Here is a 19,328-nt window from a genome sequence, read left to right as displayed (position 1 = left end):
TTTCGATTATAACTAGTCAGTGTTTGTCATAATTGTTTATATATAACATATTAATGCGCGCATATAAATATATTTGAAATAAAATATATACAGGCTCCATATATATATAAGTAAGAATTTTTACAGATAGGTATAGATGACTTAATTTTTAATTTCAATTTCTTCAGGACATCACGCGCGACGTCGAGAGCGTGGAAGCGCTGGTCGCGCAAGTAAATTCGTTGCAGCACAAGCTGGGCGGTAACAACGACTCCAAGGAATTCACGTCCTTTTTGATTCAATTGATGCGGGGGAAGGAGGTGAGTGTGCCCGGCGCTTCCAGAGGAGACATCGGAGCTCGAATAACGACGATGTTCCGCGACGCTCAAAAGGTATATTTTTATACATTATTATGGCTACGGTCAACGTGACGCTACAAATGCTTTGGAGCGTTCTTCTTCTCCTTCTTTCTTCATTGAAAGAAAAGAGAAGAGGAATGCTTCGAAGCATTTGTAGCGTCACGTTGACCGTAGCCTACATCATATATGAGAGAATTTACGATTCAAACATAAAATATTTCGGCTTTGTTTCAGGCCGCTCATATGATGACGTCCGTCGGTAACACCCATAAGGATACAAGTGCGGAAGATAGTCGATACAGAATGTTTCCCGAACCATCGTGCAAAGAATTTATTTTACGGGCGATAATGCCGCGACCTTCGCCAGCTTCCACGCCGCAGCCGCAACGGCTGTACGTCTGCCTTAAACGAGATCACATTCGTTTAGCTGGATTCTTTTCCGAAGATACAACGTTCTTATAATGTCAATCGGACGGTGTCGTCGCCATAAATTTTAAGTAATTTTTGCAAGAAAAAAAGCGTATGCGTCCTTGAACTGCCGCGACGGTGACTGGATTATGCATCATATTTCGTTCGCTTTGTTCTTTTTGTTGAACGATCATCACGTAGTTAATTTTCTCGATATATTAGGTTTCGATTTCGCGTTCGTTTTAAGGACGAAAATAGGTACAAGAAATAATCATGTACATGATGCAACATGCGATATTTTTCAATAATTTATTCGTTTGTCTTGTCGCGTGCATCTTAGGTACCTAAGTATATCATTTACAGAAAATATTTTATTAGATTTAGTTAATTATTTTTTTATTTTAATCGGGAGTGGAATGGCGATCATAAGATCAAATGTGCGTTTTATTGCGTTACCGAATGGACATTGAATCTAACTCCGATATCGTCTTTTTTAATGTGGGAAATCCCGTGAATAGAGAGTCCCGCATGATGCGGTCGATCTCCTCTAAGGCTAACTGAACATGAAGCTGCAGCACGGGATCTTTGTCGTCTCGCAAAATGCGCAATTCGCGGTACAGATCGATCATATCGCTGGTACAGGTGCTCAACAAGTCCCGGTCGAGACCACGAAACAGAAGCGTTGCGACCAGCACAGCGGCACGCCGACATTCAGGTACTTTGTCTGTTTTCAATATACATGTGATGCAGTAGAGAATCTGAAAACGTTAAGATCAAGTTTAAAGATCTCTTCGATATCTTGTGCTCTGCGAGTTTCTTATATACGTACTTCGGTGAGAATGTTTCCCAGACGGTAGTTCAATACTTTACAGAGTTCCCCTAAGCAAGAGAGACCAGAGGCTCGTACAAAGGGATCTGTATCGCGGATTGCGCACAAAAAACCGTTAACCAGCGTGTTTTTTTGAACCACGCTCATTTCACCTGCAAAATTTCATATTCTGATTACTCCTGATTCTTATTAAAAACTTGCCTCAAGATCTTATGACTCGCTCTTGTCGCATTTTGATACGTCCTGTTTTATTTTCTTCTATCGTCTATCGGACTTATGTCCAGTATTTCGAATAACGATAATTTATTAACAATTTTGTTACCACGTAAAATTTAATCACGTTCCGTATAGAATAAAATTAATGAAAATGATAAGGGATTTATAGGAAATTTTAGCTGTATATATGAAAATAATAAAAAAGGAATTTCTACATACCCAGGGCTCTCGTTGTCTTGACTAGTATTTCCCCGAGCTTTATCCTAGTTTCAACAGTTATTTCCGAGATTGCGGCACGTTTAGGCATATCAATGTATTCAAGCATCAGCGTTTCTATAACTTTTTCTGGAAATGCAGTTGCTAATGCGCATAGTCCGTTGATAGATGCCAGATATATGAACGAATCCTCGTGCTTCAAATTCTCCTGTAACCAAATATGTAAGTGAGTACAAACAATTACAAACTTGCAGAACGCGTAGTAAGCGAGCGATCGAAATATTTACCTCAAATAAACGCAAAATGGTCGCATTACGCGCAATAGCATAAGGATCTTTAGTCTCGATCAGTTTCGTGAGTGTCACAAGACCATGCGCCCGAACAGGAAGTAATGGGTCCGCGAGATCCTTCAAGGCTTCATCAAATTTGTCCGACGAACTGGACAAGTCTTGATAGTATTTCCTTTCGGATCTGGGTCGGGAATCATGTGTCGTGATACAGGCAACCACTTCGCTGATTAACGATTTAATTTGTGTCGGCATATTGGCATTTTTCAGGTGATCTTCTAAAAATGTTTTAAAATCTTTGAATAGATCGATCTTGATTGCTGCACTCTTCTCAAGCAGAATCATTTTGATCCACATTAAGCTGATGTACAGCATTTCGCAATCGTTTTCTTCGGTTTTATCCGAACGGCTTTTTGTATAATCGTCGAACAATGATTTTATAAACGACAGCAGTGGTTCGGGATCTTTCACCTGTGCGTCTTGAACGGTACTTGTGCTGGCTAATTGTGACAGAAGTTTATGAGCCGCTAACTGCATCGTGATGCGTTCTATTTTATCATCTTCGGTCTCCAATGTTTTCGGTTGTTCAATTTCGCAGGTCCATTTATTTTGATTTGACAGGAACTTTAACATGTAACAAAATAAGCTGGGAGATAAGTCTCTAGCGGTGGACACTAGGTCGAAAATGGTATCAGCTAGTTTTTCGTAGTCCAAACTTTCATTCAAACCAATAATCTCGATACCGCCAGTCGGCCCAAATTCTGATGACACATAATTCCCAAATCCCGCTGAAGTGTCGTGTCCTAGAAAAGCTGAATAAAGCTTTTCCCGCGTTGTATCTTCCTCGAAGATTTTTAATAACAATTGTCGTAAATTCGTCTTTAATGAGCAAGCACTTTCACGGACTTTATCGTACAGGCAAAATAGAGGCGTGGCAACGTGCAAAATAACTTTGCAAGGTAGATGCTTGAACTTGGCGTCCTCCGTTAAAAAACATTTTGTTAATATTTCTATACACCGTTCAACCTCTTTTTCAGATTTTATAACATGTGGTTCTTTCTTCGTTGTTAGAGGTGCACAAACGACTTCTATAATAAACTTCTGACAAGCACGTGAATTGTAATCATACAGGGATTTAATACAGCAGTTTGCAATTATTGTGCCATGCTTAAACTTATCAGAGGAAAACAGATCTAAAATCTAAAAAAAAAAAAAAAAAAAAAAATGTAATTCTGAATTACTTTTGTATTATATATACAAATATATATAGATATAATGTATTTTATATACATTATTTCTTTAAATAGCTCCTAGCCTACCTGCGGACATACGGCTTCATAATATTGATCGACGTTCTTTCCATGAGTTGCTGTTATCAGCCGAGAAAGAGTATCTAATTTTTTCCAATCCGCACCCAGGTCTAAACCATCGTTATAAATTGTGGCGATTAACGATGATACTCCATCCGGTTGCATAAGCATGTTAATTAGATAGTTCTGAGTTTCTCTACGTAGCCACCTTGGTGTATTTTGCATTCCACAAATTGCCATTAATTCCCGAAAACATATGTTACGTGGACAATTACTTAATAGCGAAATAAATTTAGTGTGAAATGCCTTTTGACGATTCTGTAGCCTTTGATATTCCTCCACTGTCATATAAAACTCTTGGTCATTTAAATTCATTGGCCGAACTTCGTTCGATGGTTTAGCTAGCGGAGCATGAGACAATTGTAATAGAGCGGCTATTAGAGGGCCGATTCTTAAAAGTACAGCCGGTCGTAAATTGAGATCATCGAAAAGATCTAAGAGTAAGTGTGTTGAAAAACATAATCGTTCATATTTCTGAAACACAAAGTCCGTATAATAGAGAAAAATGATTATACAAATTACATAATACATAAATTACACAATACTTTACCTCCAGACTGCTCAAGTCTTCTTCCTGAGTAATTGTTGAAGCTACGCATAATTTATCTATATCTATACCTACACCAGGTAATAGAAAGGGCTTAATTCCAATTAATGTTATAAATTCCACAGCATTTTTCAAAGACTGATACTGGCTCACATTGAAAGGTGCATCGGTATCTACTTTTACATTTCCTTGTTTAATACCGTGCAATATGTAACTTAATATGTGAAGGTATTGTTTTCTATAAATAGAATTTTTATGTGTATAGAAATTTATATATAATTTATATAGTACTTCAATACACACAATACCAAATTTTACCTTATAGAAAAATCTTTGATAGATTGTCTCACGTCTTCTGACAGAAGCGGTTTTACCTTCTGAATTATTTGTGCCACCCTGTCATCAAAATTTGTAGCCTGATCTATAATTATTATATAAATTAGATTTAGCTAAAAAATGCTGTATATATTGTCTTAATCAGAATATTAATTTGATTTACTATCAGTAAAATATCTTTAAATTCTAACCATCAGAACTGGACAGCAAAGTGGATAATACTTCGCGATAATCCATTTTCTTTTATTTTTCTTATTTTTATCAACCAACTGTCTCAAAACACCATTTTCAAGGAACAATTTTTGCTTTTAAAAGTATCTCCACAATAACACAACGTTGCTAAACCTATGTATTTTGTTCAGCTTTTCCTTTATATTATTTTATTTTTGTGTTCTGTGAATCATCAGGTTAGGTCAGGTGGGTTAGGTTTCTCGAAAAATGAAGTGCGCATGCGCGAAATAAAGCAGTATTCTGTCTCACTTCTCTCTTCGTTATCTCTCTTTTTCCTACTCGTTGTCCATAGTTGGCGCGAGATACAATCGTGTCTGATAGTTTTAATAAAAATTATGCAGAATTATTGTTAACGATGTACAATGTTAACAATGCGCGCTTAAAAAAATGAAAGAAATTAAAATATTAAGAAATATTACATATATAATAAATGAATTATTGTTAATATGATGCAACATAATGATATATATAAATACTAAAATATATGAAATAATTATATATATATATATATATATATATATATAATTATTTATTGCACAGCGGGTTAAAGAACCTAAATAATCGTTATAAAAGTTTCATGTGTGTGCTTTGCACGATTATATTTTGTTGCAGCTTCGACCTATGGCATTGTGGAGGGACGGTAGAAGCGCACTCCAGAATATCATTCCGACCGCGATCGGCGCGGCCAAGTCATTAACCAAAATTATCCCCGAGCTGAAAGGCAAGATTTCAGCCATCGCGTTCAGGGTACCGATCCCCAACGTTTCATTGTGCGACATGACATTCAGGTAATTGGCGGTTGCGGAGTTCATCAGACAACTGACCTATAAAATCCGGCATGCGTAACATACATTCTCGTTGCACTGATGTAAAAAAACGCACTCGGTTTCACTAGAGAGATAAGAGAAGTTTGTTGGAAAAGTGGGTCAATGCAGTAAATGGATTACATGATCTTTCAACGAATATAAGAAAGTTCAAAGCCAAAGATAGTATCGTATTGTGCTGTTATCATTTTTATTCAAACTCCAACAATAATATTCTTTCATCTTTACCAAAATCTACTACAAATCACCAATAGTTTAATTATTTCTTACATTATTATACACATCATGGCAATCCCCGTTTAAGATTCGGTCAATTATTTCCCGAGAAATTGAAAAAATGTCGGAACCGGTTTTCAAAAAGATTGGTAACGAAAAATTATACATTTTATACAATGTATACTTCATATATCGATCAAGCCTACTTAGAACTTGATCCGTTCACTCGTTATCGAGATCTCAACATCTCGGGTACTCGCAACCCGTCGCGTCGCGTAAAAGAGTCACGGTCGGTCTCGCTCCGCGTGTACTTGGCGCGAGACACTACCGTGTCTCTTGATACAATGCTTTGAAATTCGGTCCATTAACGAATGAGAAGTTCGCGGACAGACAGACAGACAAACACTCGGGTTTTATATATTATAGTATGATAATATAAAAATATTAGTATTTCTTTAGATTTCATCTATAAAGCTAATGCTTTAGTCTCCGCAATTATCCCTATCTCTTTTTAAAGCATCTGCTATCATATCCTGACTGAGAGTCCACAATCGCGCAGCTAATGCAGGATCCAGCGCAGCGTTCGTTGGTTGACAACGACAACAGTTGTTGAAGTAGCTACCTGTTACACCTTCCAACTCGGGTGCAGTAGCGCAGAATACTGTCGTGCTCGCTCCTTGTTGCTGCAATGAGTTTTATTTAATTCATTATCCTATCTGTTCTTCAAGATTATAATATAAACATAAATCAGAAGCGCGTAGTACAACGCGCGTAATACAAAGAATGAAGCATTGAAAAATGCAACTCTGAATAAGCTTATATTAGACCTGAAAACTTTCTTTGACTTCTTATAAATATATCATTCGAGTATGAAATGTTAGAGTACGAAAGAAAAAGATGGACAAATCTATCTTTTTGTGTTATTTTAAAGTTCATTCTTCGAAGTTTAAACCTATAGCACTATGCATAAATTATGAGATTTACAAATATAGAAAACGGGCTAAGAACCAGGCGCGGTAAACAATGCGCATAAGTTTTATTTTTATTTCTATTTTACATATCTTCCAACCTTGACTGCGCGCCGACTAAATTTGTCAGACTTGAAACACAGCTCCGGTTGGAGTAGTAAAATCTCCCCCCCCCCTCCTACACCTAATTAAATCGATTCAATTCAAGGAAGATATGTAAAAGTTAGCCCGTTTTCTATATTCGCACGGATTTCCATTGGAACCTATACTTCGAATTTATGAGATTTATATCATACACATACCAATGATTTCGTGAACGGCCGTACTAAAGCGAACAACAATCGGTATAGCCACCAATGACGCGATAGGGATGTAGACACCAGGTTACCGGGATGACAAGCAAATACGCTTACGGAGGGCCATTGCCGCGCCAGTTCTTGCGCAAATAGAATATTACAGAGCTTCGATACGTTGTATGCGTTCATCGCCCAATACTTATATGCCGGTGGAGACAAAGTTAACTGATGAAGGTCTTCTACAGTCCGTATCAATGAAAATCTGTACAACAAATGTATCTGGTTACAAAAATTCTCGATTTAATTAATATTACATTGGAGAATATATCGAGATACAACCTGTGCGATTCGCTGGAAACCACTACGATCCTAGGATTGTTGGTGTTCTGTATAGTCTGTTTCAACAGAAGCGTCAAATAAAACTGCGCCAGGTGATTGACTTGAAACGTCGTCTCGTAACCGTCCTCTGTAAGTTGATAAGGTATTCCAAACACGCCGGCATTTAATATAAGAATGTGCAGAGACCTGAAAGATTAGGAAATTTCACGTAGTAACAAAGTAATATCAAAATAATTTATAGCTATGCGTTACAAACGTACTTGAATTTTAGCTTGAACTCCTCAACAGCTTCACGTACGCCGCTCAGTGATGACAAGTTCATTTTTAAAGCTACACAACTTGCAGTATCCTTCTCTTGTCGAATACGCCTTATAGCTTCATTGGCCTTTTCTACATCTCTACAAGCTAATATCACATCGCAGCCGTGTAAAGCTAATGATCTTGCTGTTTCATATCCTGTATACAGAAAGTGTTAATTAGTTAAAGGATAAGAATAATTGCTATAACTATTCTCGCTTACCAATGCCTGCATTAGCTCCCGTAACGAGAGCAACTTTGTTGCGCAGATCTCGGCCATGTAACACCGCCAGGGCAGTGCTACTTGCATCAAATCTTTGTCGCAATACTTGAGACATCTCTCTGTACTCGGTAGCGAATGCTAATCGTGGATCAGTGTAGGTTGTTGTACGATTTGCGTGATCGATGTATAGAACTTTACCGTCATCTGATACACATCTCTCCCATCCAGTTGGCAAATCTATTTGATTTTTAAATTTAATCTTGTGTTTTATTTCTATCTACTTATATCTATTAACTTTTAAAACACTTTCAAATAAGTTAAGAAATATGATTTGATGACATTATACTCATATTGTTCTACTTTTTTGTTTTAATGCTATCAATCTCATCTGATATAAAATGATGAATAATAGAGAAAACAAACATATACCTCCGTTGACGATCTTTTTACGACCAGTTCTAGGATGCGTCCATTGCGTGCCCTTGGTATAGTGACTGCAACACGGTATCTCGTTAAATTACGTTCTTATATCCCAGCTGCACGATGTGCAAAACAACCTTTGATTTCCGTCGAAAGATCAAAGGTCATTTCGCATGGAAGTGCACTGTCGTATAATTACTTCACATAATAGACGTTTCCATCCAATGTCGTCCTCTCCTCCCAACCAGGCGGCAGCTCGTCCTCGCTGTCGGAATCATTCAAAACACCCACCATCCTTGGCTGGCTTGTTAAATACCTCCCGTCACCTGTTCACTTTCAATTGCATTCTCTACACCGACTACACCGACTACACCTCATTCATTCTCCTTTCCATTTTCCATCAATCGATACTGATCGATACCGGCCGACTGCAGGCTGCAGGTGGATGGTGGATGGTGGCATGGTGGATGTCGCGCGAGATAGTTTTTTAGGTTAGAAAGTTTATGGATGCTCCAATATCGGCGTGCACAATTATTAAATACGAATTTGTTCATATCGAAGAATTGGTTAACGACGAGTTACCGACACCGACATGGCTGGGAAGCAAGGAAAAGATCTGGCATTGTCTATGTTGAGAGTGCTACCCAGACTGTCGTTAGGAAACATAAAAAATAATCCTGGCTCGACGAAACAGCCTGTAAGATGTAGTCTTTATACAGGATAATTGTAACGCAAAAACGCAGAAGACACAATTTTTCAGCTTACGAAAGTTTAAATACACGAATTTATGCAATTAGAATGTTAATCCGGCGTGACACTGTGACGCCGGACCGGATTCATTTTCTATGATTTATCAATTATAATATTTAATATAGTGTAACTATAATATTTATATATAATACAGTATTTATATGCCATTATATATTATATAGTTATACATTTATATTTTGCGTGCAACGAAATAAGAATTATTGAGTTACATTACACGTACACTTTTAATATAACGCTAAGATGTTACTTTATTTTAATCTCCCTGATTATTCTCATGTACAGAAACGTGGTAGAGGTCAACACGGTGGTGATAAGCATGGTTGTGGAAACAAGGGCGCCACCCAAAGACAAAATTATTTGCGTCTGGGTTACGAGACTGGCAATACCCCCTTTTATCTGAGATTCGGCAAGGAACCTTATTATAAAGGACACCAGTAAGTTTGATGGATTTATAAGAAACCATACACGTTGGATTCTCTTCTAAGAAAATAAATTCTGTGCGTTTTCAGCTTGAGACGAGAATATCCACCGCTCTCTTTACAAATGCTGCAAATGTATATCGACACAAATCGGCTAGATATCAGTAGACCAATCGATCTCGTATCATTGATAAACACTGGTTTGTACAATATAAATGTGCACCATAAACATGCCGGAGTTCATTTAACAGATCAGGTAATGTCTCGTGTGTGTGTGATTTACAATATATATATTATATATATATATATGTATATATATATATATATATATATATAGGTTGTGATATATTGTGTATTCTGAGAATGTAATAAGGGAACTCTCTGTTTCAAGGGGGCACATTGCTTTAATGCCAAAATAAACATAGAGGTGCAGTGGGCCAGCGAGCCTGTAATCGCCGCGATTGAGAGAAATGGTGGTGTAATTACAACCGCCTACTATGACACGCACTGCCTTCATGCCATGTCCGATACAGAATTATTCTTCAACAGAGGTAGTTTTAAGGATATACCTTTCACTTCTGGAAAATAATCTAAGTGCCTTTTTTTTATACGTGCCTTCTTTTCCATAATGTATAGGTGAACCAATACCGCGTAGGCTTCCGCCGCCGACGGATTGCTTAGAATATTATTCCAGCGCCGCTTCGAGAGGGTACCTGGCCGATCCCGAGAAGATCTCTCACGAACGACTGGTACTGGCGCAAAAGTACGGCTACGAATTACCGAAGATCGAGGACGATCCCGATTACGAGATGTTGTGCGAGCGCAAGGATCCGCGGCAAATGTTTTACGGTCTGGAACCGGGCTGGCTGGTCAGTCTCAAGGATGGAGTCATACTGAAACCGAAGGCCGAGTATCTGAAGGAGTTCTACGCGAGTTGAGACGAGGCACGAAGATACATACAATTGCAATATATATGTGAATAAATTAGATTTAATAAATGATACTTTATGCGAACGACAATCGTTTTGTTATTAAAATTATGATATTATGATATTATCAAACACCGTATATAATAATTAACCACTAGGTGACTAGGTAGAATAAAGTAACGCGTGTAGCGCACATCACAAGTGTTTTTTTTTTTTTTTTTTTAATCTCACGGGATTAGGGCTGCGGTCCATTTGATGCTACAAATGCTTCGAAGCATTCTTCTTCTTCTTTCTTTCAAGAAAGAAGAAGAAAAAGAACGCTTCGAAGAACTTGTAACATCAAATGGACCGCAGCCTAGATCTCGCGGCGTGTCTGCAATTTCAAACGCGCGCTTCGACAATCGCCGAGGTCGATTTACTCGGCGCCGGTCGAATCGGAATCGAAATGCGATACGCGCTCGACCTCGCGAGCCGCGACTGTGGACTCCACCACACCCGCGCCGCCGCTCGCGCGCTTGCAACTTGCAATCGATATCCTTGTGCCTGTCAAATGGATGATGGCAGCGACGATGGTTGATACGATGGTGCAGAGCAATGGCTTTCAGACAAAAAAGAAAGAGGACATCGAGAATAAGGACAACTTGTGGTACGTGCCGTAGCCCGCGCGACGTTAACCGTATATATATTGAGATCACGCCGCGAAACGGCCGTTTCGTTTTTGAGAGAAAGAGAGCGAGCGTGAGATGCTCTCCGCTTCGCGTGACACATCTTTGCTGCGTGAGAAAAATTACGCGTTTGACTCGATCGTGCCTCACTCGACATTTATCGTATGCTTTGCAGGTCGTCTATCCTGGCGGAAGTGCAAAACAGCGGCAACAACAAGCTGCCGTCGAACAAAAATGTCCTCGTTCTAGGTAAAATACTCGGCACGGGTCCCCGATCGCTCGATGTAGCACGCATATTAAGTAGCTATTCCGTTGCTTGACGCGTGTGTCATCGACAGAAAAAAGCGCTTTGTCGTCATATCCGTGCTACTCGCTCGTAGGAGACAAATCCGTCCTCTCGTCGCGATTATTTCATTTATTCGCGCGTGACGTTTTGTCGAAGCGCGTAAGGTTATATCGACAAGATGCATTCTGCGTGCTATCTGCGTTCAGTTGTGCTCATACATTTAGAGCACGTTGTATAAAGGAACGTATCTGTCTCCTTCGACAAATTATTAACGGCAAATATAATACACAGCAATAATTTGGTAAATGTTACGTTTTTAATTGATTTTTGCAGAAATAGGATTACATATTTTTTCAGGTGACAATGAGAGCGGGAAAACTACGCTTATAGCTAAACTACAAGGTGTAGAGGACCCGAAGAAAGGTTCTGGGCTAGAATTTGCATATATCGACGTGAGAGATGATTACAGAGACGGTTAGCATGAAATTAAGATAATCGTTTAGACGGCTGATAAGATAGATATTTGGATTGTTGCTTAATTACAGCTTGATATTGACAAATAATGTGATGTTTGATTTCTTTGCAGATCATACGAGACTGTCCGTATGGGTTCTAGATGGAGACCCGGGTCACGCAAATCTTCTGAGATATGCTCTGAACAAAGAGAGGTTTCCACATACGCTTGTTATGTTGGTCGCTGCCATGACCACACCATGGGCCATTCTCGATCAGCTTCAATCGTGGGCGGCATTGTTAGGCGATCACATTGACAAATTACCTTTAGATAATGATACTAGGCAACGATGCAGGCAGCTTAGTAAGTAGGATAAAAGTAGGATGATTATGTAGTGCTGTACCATTGCTTGTAAACGCCATTAATAATGTAAATATCGCTCGCCACTTTGATTACTTCTCGCTTTTTTCATTTTTAATGATCAAAGTTAAGACTAATATTTGCAATGCGTGTTTTTGCTGGTAGAAAGTAAATGTCAAGCTTCTTGAGAAACATTGTTACATACGTTTTATTTCGCTAGATATTAAGAAGTGGCAAGACTATACAGAACCAGGAGATGAACTTGATCCTGGAAGTCCTTTGCGACGTACAAGTCGTAATCTGGACGACGATACCGCCGAAGGCTTACCCTTACCGGAAGGAGTACTTACAACCAATTTAGGCCTAGACGTCGTCGTAGTCGTAACGAAAACTGATTATATGTCCACTCTTGAAAAGGAACAGGATTATAAGTGAGTATCGAGTGAAAAATTCAAGTGGTAATGCAAATCATTAACAAACGTTAATCTCGCATCGGTTATTTCCTTTTTGTTCACAGAGACGAGCACTTCGACTTCATGCAACAATGGATCAGGCGGTTTTGCTTACAATACGGCGCGGGTCTCTTCTACACATCGGCAAAGGAAGACAAGAACTGTGATTTGCTTTATAAATATTTAACGCATAGAATTTACTCTTTACCGTTCAGAACACCGGCATTGGTCGTCGAAAAGGATGCAGTACTTATGTAAGACCATCTGATTGACGCGACTAAAAATTTTTTTTCTTTTCTTCATGCGTGCATATGTTAAAATTATTTGCATTGCGCATTATTTTTAGACCTGCTGGTTGGGATAACATGAAGAAGATTAGTATTTTGCACGAGAATTTACAATCCATGAAGGCAAACGATTACTATCGCGATGTTATCGCACAGCCAGCAACGAATCGAAAAGTATGCTGTCGTACCGCTTCGTATTACTGCTTTGCGCCCCCTAATATATACAACTTTTCTGACATGATGCAAATGTACTAGCTGAATATTTTATCTGTTATTGATATAGTGCGTTGCTAGAGAAATGGAGGTTCAGGCGGAAGATGAGCAAGCTTTTCTCGCGCGGCAGCAAGCAGCTCTGTCGGGCTTAAAAGACCCTACTCGTTCTCCAACGACTCGGAATCAGGCAAGCCCTGGACCAGTTATACAGGTTATACCATTTACAAATGGAGCATGCTCTTCGTGTTGCGTGTCAAATCAAAGAACCACAGCATTGTCACTAATTTTCTCACTGCAATTATAAAATCGTGCGAGTGATTCATTAATCTCATCTTTTACATACGGAACTATTAAGTCTGTAACCCGATATACATTTGTGCCAGTTATTTCATTCATTATACATAATTGTCACGTAACTGTTTCGTTCATTTGTACAGATCCATTTATTTGATGTTAAGAGTAAATGTATTTTTGTCCTTCGTGTATTAAGAGCTTACGCGCCTTTTAGAAAACCTGCTTAATGTATCTAATGAAGTCACTTCATAGAATGACAATGTAGTTGCAGTTCATTAACATAGTGACAAAAGTGTCTTACCGTGCAAAGTCATTTATTCCATTTAACATACAGTAATTTAATCCTAAAGCCGATAAATCACGACGATAAATTATGTACAAAAATTCCCGACAGTCCACTGTACATGTGTCGTTTAACTCTCCACGTAATTTCAATTCCAGCCGTCATCTCTTGTGGTTATTGCAGTTAACATTTGAAAGCATGTTCTAATCTATGTGGTATGATCTGTCCATTACGAGTAGTAAAACTCCTTTTCTCAACAATGGACAGACACTAATGATTTTGCGAATAGGTCGCGTCACCGAACAAAAAACTGGATCCCAAGGGTAGCGGCGCGACACCGTCCGGGGAGGGTGTCTTAGCTAATTTCTTCAATTCTCTTCTCTACAAGAAGACTGGAGTGCAGCCCGGTTCACCGGGAGCGCCGGGTAGCGTAGGAACAAGTCCCATGAAACTTGGTATGTATAATAATAACTTCTACTTATAATAAAAATGTACTGAAAGAGACATTTCGTACTTCAGATGCTACACCGGTGGACAAGGCAACGATGTGTAATGACGCAGCAGCGGAGTTAGATCGTCTTACTCGGACCAAGAAACTTTCACCACCCAACCTGAACTCGTCGTCTGAATGTTAAAAATAGCGCGCTTTTTTTTCGCGATCCATTGATACAATGAAGATGATAATCGGAAGCTTCGTTGTCATTAGACAGAATTCCAACACAAATCTGAAATACCTTGTAGCCCACTCGTTATAATGGGAGCGATCGTAATATAATGGTAAGATGTGGATTGCGAAGAGGTAAAATTTAGCTCTAATCTAATCGATGATAATGTAACCTGATCACATCGCAAAAGAGAAAAATTAAAAAAATAAATAAATAAATATGTAATCTGTCTTGCAGTTTTGCGACAGCTTCGAATGTCGTAATCGACTAAATATCAATAACGAAGCAGAAAACAATTAGAAAGCTATTAAATTAATGTAATTAAAATATTTAATATAATAATATTACTGAGATATTTATGCTTACGCACACATGTCTTAGCGCCTGGTCATAGTAAATTATTTAGCAACGCCGGTGTACGTGAAAACGGAAACGCGATTTTTTTTTATCGTTCTATATATTTACATATGAATGCACATCTTTTTTCTCTTCTTCATAAGCGAATACTCTATGTTTTATATACTCGATCGATTTTCTTTACGAGATAGATCTCCATGTTGGCTTGTCACTGCATTCGGTCTAATTTTGACAACGTAAGTGCCGTTAGCGTTGCGAAAGTGTTGTGCGAATGCATGAGATAGTCTTTTATACGAATTGTTCATAAAATAAAATGGGAGAATCCTTTTAACGGAAGATGCAGTGCAGTCTTCAGATTTAGGGATAAATAATGGTATGAGACTGGAATAGATGTCCATATATCGCGCGTGTAAATTCTATACTTCCTTTGTGGATTTCTAGCTGAGTATGTTATCCGTAGACTCAAGAAAGCAGGTGAGCGGAGATATGTACATTCGATTATCAACATAAATGTGGCTCTATGTATATGAAATTCAAATCCTCGATGAAAATAAATAATTTTTCGTATATCTTGTTTCTTACACTTATTTTTAGTCCGAGCAATAATTAATTTATCATACAATTTAATTACAATTCTATTGAATGACATTTAATAAAGGAATTCGTACGGCGAATTTGTATATACAAAATTCCTTTATTTCATTATACTAGATAAAATACATCGAAGCAATCAACGATAATGCGATAATATAATCTTTCCTGTCCCCTGTATGGGGACACATTTGCGACATGATTATCGCAGCTCAGACTGTTGTCACACAATTTTATTTATATTATTTATAATATCATATAATTCGCATTGTATATTGATGATTATATAGTGATATATATTGAAATAAACCTCGAGAAAGACAGTAATAAAATAAGTATTAGAAATACTGTCAAAATAGGAATGGCTTTCAAATATAAATCATTCTATTTTATATATTCATTACTTCATATTTTTCGTCTAAAATTACGTCTTATCGAGCGTCGTGATATATACCAATATAAATAATTTTTGAAATTGAGCTAATCATCAAGTACTTGACTACAAACTGATAATCAAATAACATAAAACTCACTCATTCACATTCGGCAATTATTTATAAGCAAAAGCGCTTACATGAAATATATACAAGAAATGCATCAAAACTGACATAAAAAAAGAAAAGAGGATATACTATATGTCTTTAATAGCTTCATAAGACATAGGTATACGATAGGATCAGTGTTTTTAGAGCTAAAGCTAATATTTCTGAAAAAAGATCCATTCTATAAATATAAAATTATACATATATACATATATATACGTATCTCATATACATATATGCATATGTATATCTTATGTATATATCTTTCGTATATGTGTATATATGTATATATATTCATTACTGTCAAAATTGATATAAACAATATTATTAATATAAACTTATATGTTAAGTCATTTATCTTTGAAATATTAAAACTTCGAAAATATGATCAATATAAGTTTTATGTCAATTAATATAATTATTACGTTCAAATATATAATTAATATATCAATTATAAAGTTGAGAAAAAAGAAATTGAACATATAGCTTCGTTACTTTGCCGCTGTAGATGTAGATCCATCACTGCATTGTATCGAAAATATTTTTAACAATTTATGTAACATCACGTATATTAGCAGATTATAATAGCTACTCAACAACGATAAATCATCTTATTATATTTCTTCTTTTATTTGTATACTTTGAAAAATCAAACAATTAAAATGCAATATTTTTATACTTATTATTAATTTTGGCAATCTATGTGAGAATTATTCAAGATGGATATAAAATTATTATTTCTATTGATATTCGGAAGAACTTTTTAACGTCTACTGAGGATTTTCTGAATTTTTTATCAATGCAGAAAGACGACAGTATTCATAAATGGTAAATAAAGGTTTTTGTAGGAAGCTTATTGGAAATATGTTACACCTACATATTGATAGCCGTACGGCTACATATAAACGCAACTTTAACAGCATAATACATTATCTATCATGCAACGAGTTTCTCTTATTAGAGATGTGAATAATAAATAATAATTGTGCGTACTTATACTTATCGCGGGTCGTTTATCAATCAGTTTACATTTTTATCTATAAACCGCAGCTCGAGAGAAGAGAGACATTTAATATCTTCACTATTCTTCAATGTTACGCCATCGAATATCGTGATTTTTTTTTTTTAAACAACGTTACTTTGCGATTCAACTTGGCATGATACTGTCAGAAATAAACGGGACGAAGGAGAAAACATTTTCTCTCGCGAAGTGTCGTGGATCGTCGTGGATTATAATTCGTCCGTCATACAATCGTTCTCTCGGAAAAACTTAAGCGCGCAATGTGGCCGGTGACAGTCTTTTATTTTTAGTAGAGTAGAATGCGTTTGTCTACCGCCTTGCGACATATTGGACACTCCGACATCCGGTCGCCGCACATTTGGCAAGTACCATGTCCGCACAGGAAGATCATGTTTTTCAGACGGTCCAGACAAACCGGGCACATGGTCTGCAACAATAAGAGAATAGGACTTTCGCAAATTATTCTGCACGGTGTTCCGAATTCAGTAGCCCGTCATGAGTATAAATCAGTTTATTCAAGCTGCGCTATTACACTCGAATGGTTTCCAGGAGTTTCCGATTCTTGTCACGTATACCTTTATTTATAACATTCTGTATCTTTTAGAAAGTTTAGATTTTCTTAAAATCCCGCTCGAAGTCGAATAAAACAAAATTAATTTCTTCTAATCGAATTCTTCTAATTCAGTTATAATCTAACTTCTTGAATCTTTCTTGAAACTAATGAAGTAAAAACTAGGAAGCGTCACGGTTGAAGTTGTTGCGGCACTCGCGACAAGAAGGCTTGAAATACAGCCCGAGAAAACGTATTCCGGTTTTTCGAGAGCGAGAGGTAATTGTACGGAGCGCGGTGCGGACTTCTTTCTTCGACACAAATTAAATTATTCGTTTCATTAAAGCGGCGCATAACGAAGCGAGACGCGGAAGGGACACGTACCTGCTCCTTGATGTCCTGCAATTGCTGCTGTAGTTTTTGTATGTCGCTGTGGGAAGTATCTCGGCTGCCGTTGTTCATTAGGAGAGCTTCCCCAGCCCCAGTGTTGTTCAAGGGCGTCGGCTCTTCTTCGGGATCCGCCTTGACTTCGGATATTGTTCCTTCGAAGCATAATAGTTGGTTAAAAAAAAAAAAAGAAAGAAAAAATAAAGAAGAAAAGTCTCGCCAATTCCCCAACAACGGCAGCATCGCTAAGCGATGCGTTTATATTTACTTATCGCAATTCATATTTTTACTCGCAATATCATTAACGTTATATCTCAATAGCAAAATGAATATTTTAACTAGAGAAAACATCGAAATTAATATACAAAACGGTTGTGCAATAGATTACATCAAAAAGTTTGCATTATGGGTTGTCAGTAAATATAGAAAAATTAGACATATTTTATAATTTTTGAAATACTTTTTACATTTAATAATTCGAAGAGTATCAGATATATACGTGTGTTAGCTACTTTTGCGACCACTTTTTAACCCAGGAACGTGCGCCTGGTGATTTTTACACCAGCGTCGAAAAAATAAAGCTCACGCCACAATTTTAATGTTTTCGTTTTTTAATATTTTTCTCGTTCCTCTTTACTTTTTCCAAAATATTTTAATTTAAGTAAATCTATTGCCTTCAAATACTAATAAGTTATATAACAATAAAAAATATACAATATGTAATTAATAACAATAACTTTTAATTGAGGTGTAATAATCACTCCAAATGACTATACGTGAAAAGAAAAACGAAATCAGGCCGTTCGCGGATTAAAGGCAATCTTCAATCCGATTCACCCTTCGATCCCGTTCATTATCTTAATTATTGGAAGGCAGAAAATGCACGCGTGAACCGTGCGGATACGATTTTGAGAATAGTCCGTGTATATTCCAAGCGAGATTAGAGGTGAGGCTATCTAATCGTTATGTGGGAGCAGTTCAATATATTCCGTGCGATTAGATAGATGCGAGGATAGGCGAGGAGAGGCTGTGCGAAGCGGGACGTTGATACCTGAGGCGTTGCACCCCTTCACGTAGGTGACATCACCGCCGCCGCCGCAGCAGACCGAGAGCGGTACCATGTGCTGTATCTGGGCCCGGCATTGCACGCACTTCTTCATCAGGGCCGCGCAGCTCTCGCAGGCGCACATGTGTCCGCACGGGCGGAACAGCACGCCCGCCTTGCGATCCGAACACACCACGCATTCTTCGATCTGGGAACAAACGACCATTATTGCGCCAAGGCAGGAGATGGGTAGAATGCGCGTTTACAGTTTCGAGGATCTATTCCAGGACAGAACGGGACTATTCGGTCAACAATCGTCGGTCTGCGAAGTGACAGCGCAGCGTGCGGCTGTATCGAGTCATATCGATGAAAGGAGTAACTTATTGCGTGACTAAA

General features: G+C 37.8%; 6 protein-coding genes across 7 annotated transcripts in view; 3 read left to right on the top strand and 3 right to left on the bottom strand.

Moving 5' to 3' along the window:
• Window positions 1-2,009, top strand: part of Rab3gap1 (RAB3 GTPase activating protein subunit 1) — a 31,694-nt gene extending 29,685 nt beyond the window's left edge. Inside the window, exons 13-14 of the mRNA XM_077406004.1 lie at window positions 168-371; window positions 573-2,009. Of these exons, the coding sequence (XP_077262130.1) occupies window positions 168-371; window positions 573-800 (432 nt within the window). The 3' untranslated portion in view covers window positions 801-2,009. The remainder of the gene's footprint in view (window positions 1-167; window positions 372-572) is intronic.
• On the bottom strand, window positions 855-4,955 carry Tango6 (transport and golgi organization 6). Its single transcript, XM_077406017.1, has 8 exons — window positions 4,739-4,955; window positions 4,530-4,632; window positions 4,215-4,449; window positions 3,614-4,138; window positions 2,295-3,494; window positions 2,011-2,215; window positions 1,576-1,727; window positions 855-1,504 (listed from the first exon to the last, which is right to left on the bottom strand). The coding sequence occupies exons 1-8, from the start codon at window positions 4,782-4,784 to the stop codon at window positions 1,199-1,201; spliced, it is 2,772 nt and encodes a 923-aa protein (XP_077262143.1). The 5' UTR covers window positions 4,785-4,955; the 3' UTR covers window positions 855-1,198.
• An 820-nt stretch (window positions 4,956-5,775) lies between these two features.
• Wwox (WW domain-containing oxidoreductase) lies at window positions 5,776-8,796 on the bottom strand. Its single transcript, XM_077406108.1, has 7 exons — window positions 8,561-8,796; window positions 8,371-8,435; window positions 7,942-8,178; window positions 7,682-7,877; window positions 7,422-7,607; window positions 7,089-7,344; window positions 5,776-6,501 (listed from the first exon to the last, which is right to left on the bottom strand). Exons 1-7 carry the CDS (start codon window positions 8,653-8,655, stop codon window positions 6,301-6,303), a joined length of 1,236 nt encoding a protein of 411 aa, XP_077262234.1. The 5' UTR covers window positions 8,656-8,796; the 3' UTR covers window positions 5,776-6,300.
• Window positions 8,797-8,805: 9 nt separating this feature from the next.
• Mrpl15 (mitochondrial ribosomal protein L15) lies at window positions 8,806-10,571 on the top strand. Its single transcript, XM_077406120.1, has 5 exons — window positions 8,806-9,058; window positions 9,415-9,566; window positions 9,642-9,807; window positions 9,943-10,102; window positions 10,188-10,571. Exons 1-5 carry the CDS (start codon window positions 8,954-8,956, stop codon window positions 10,487-10,489), a joined length of 885 nt encoding a protein of 294 aa, XP_077262246.1. The 5' UTR covers window positions 8,806-8,953; the 3' UTR covers window positions 10,490-10,571.
• A 399-nt stretch (window positions 10,572-10,970) lies between these two features.
• On the top strand, window positions 10,971-15,365 carry Dlic (dynein light intermediate chain). Of its 2 annotated transcripts, none has more exons than XM_077406094.1 (10): window positions 10,971-11,126; window positions 11,321-11,394; window positions 11,789-11,905; window positions 12,018-12,248; window positions 12,466-12,676; window positions 12,763-12,951; window positions 13,044-13,158; window positions 13,268-13,384; window positions 14,064-14,229; window positions 14,294-15,365. In XM_077406094.1, exons 1-10 carry the CDS (start codon window positions 11,035-11,037, stop codon window positions 14,407-14,409), a joined length of 1,428 nt encoding a protein of 475 aa, XP_077262220.1. In that variant the 5' UTR covers window positions 10,971-11,034; the 3' UTR covers window positions 14,410-15,365. The 2 variants fall into 2 exon arrangements, with proteins under 2 accessions (XP_077262220.1, XP_077262212.1); XM_077406086.1 differs by having other exon boundaries at window positions 13,268-13,408.
• Mib1 (E3 ubiquitin-protein ligase mind bomb 1) overlaps window positions 15,145-19,328 on the bottom strand; it is a 369,291-nt gene continuing 365,107 nt past the window's right edge. Inside the window, exons 13-15 of the mRNA XM_077405990.1 lie at window positions 18,939-19,140; window positions 17,885-18,042; window positions 15,145-17,377 (exon numbers count right to left, since the gene is read on the bottom strand). Coding sequence (XP_077262116.1) covers window positions 17,237-17,377; window positions 17,885-18,042; window positions 18,939-19,140 — 501 coding nt within the window. The 3' untranslated portion in view covers window positions 15,145-17,236. The remainder of the gene's footprint in view (window positions 17,378-17,884; window positions 18,043-18,938; window positions 19,141-19,328) is intronic.

Source organism: Temnothorax americanus, unplaced genomic scaffold, assembly GCF_048541705.1.
Source record: "Temnothorax americanus isolate GAGA-0224 unplaced genomic scaffold, ASM4854170v1 Scaffold1, whole genome shotgun sequence".
NCBI classification, from domain to species: domain Eukaryota; kingdom Metazoa; phylum Arthropoda; class Insecta; order Hymenoptera; family Formicidae; genus Temnothorax; species Temnothorax americanus.
The sequence above is the reverse complement of the archived record's forward strand: the minus strand, read 5'-3'. Positions and strand labels throughout refer to the sequence as shown.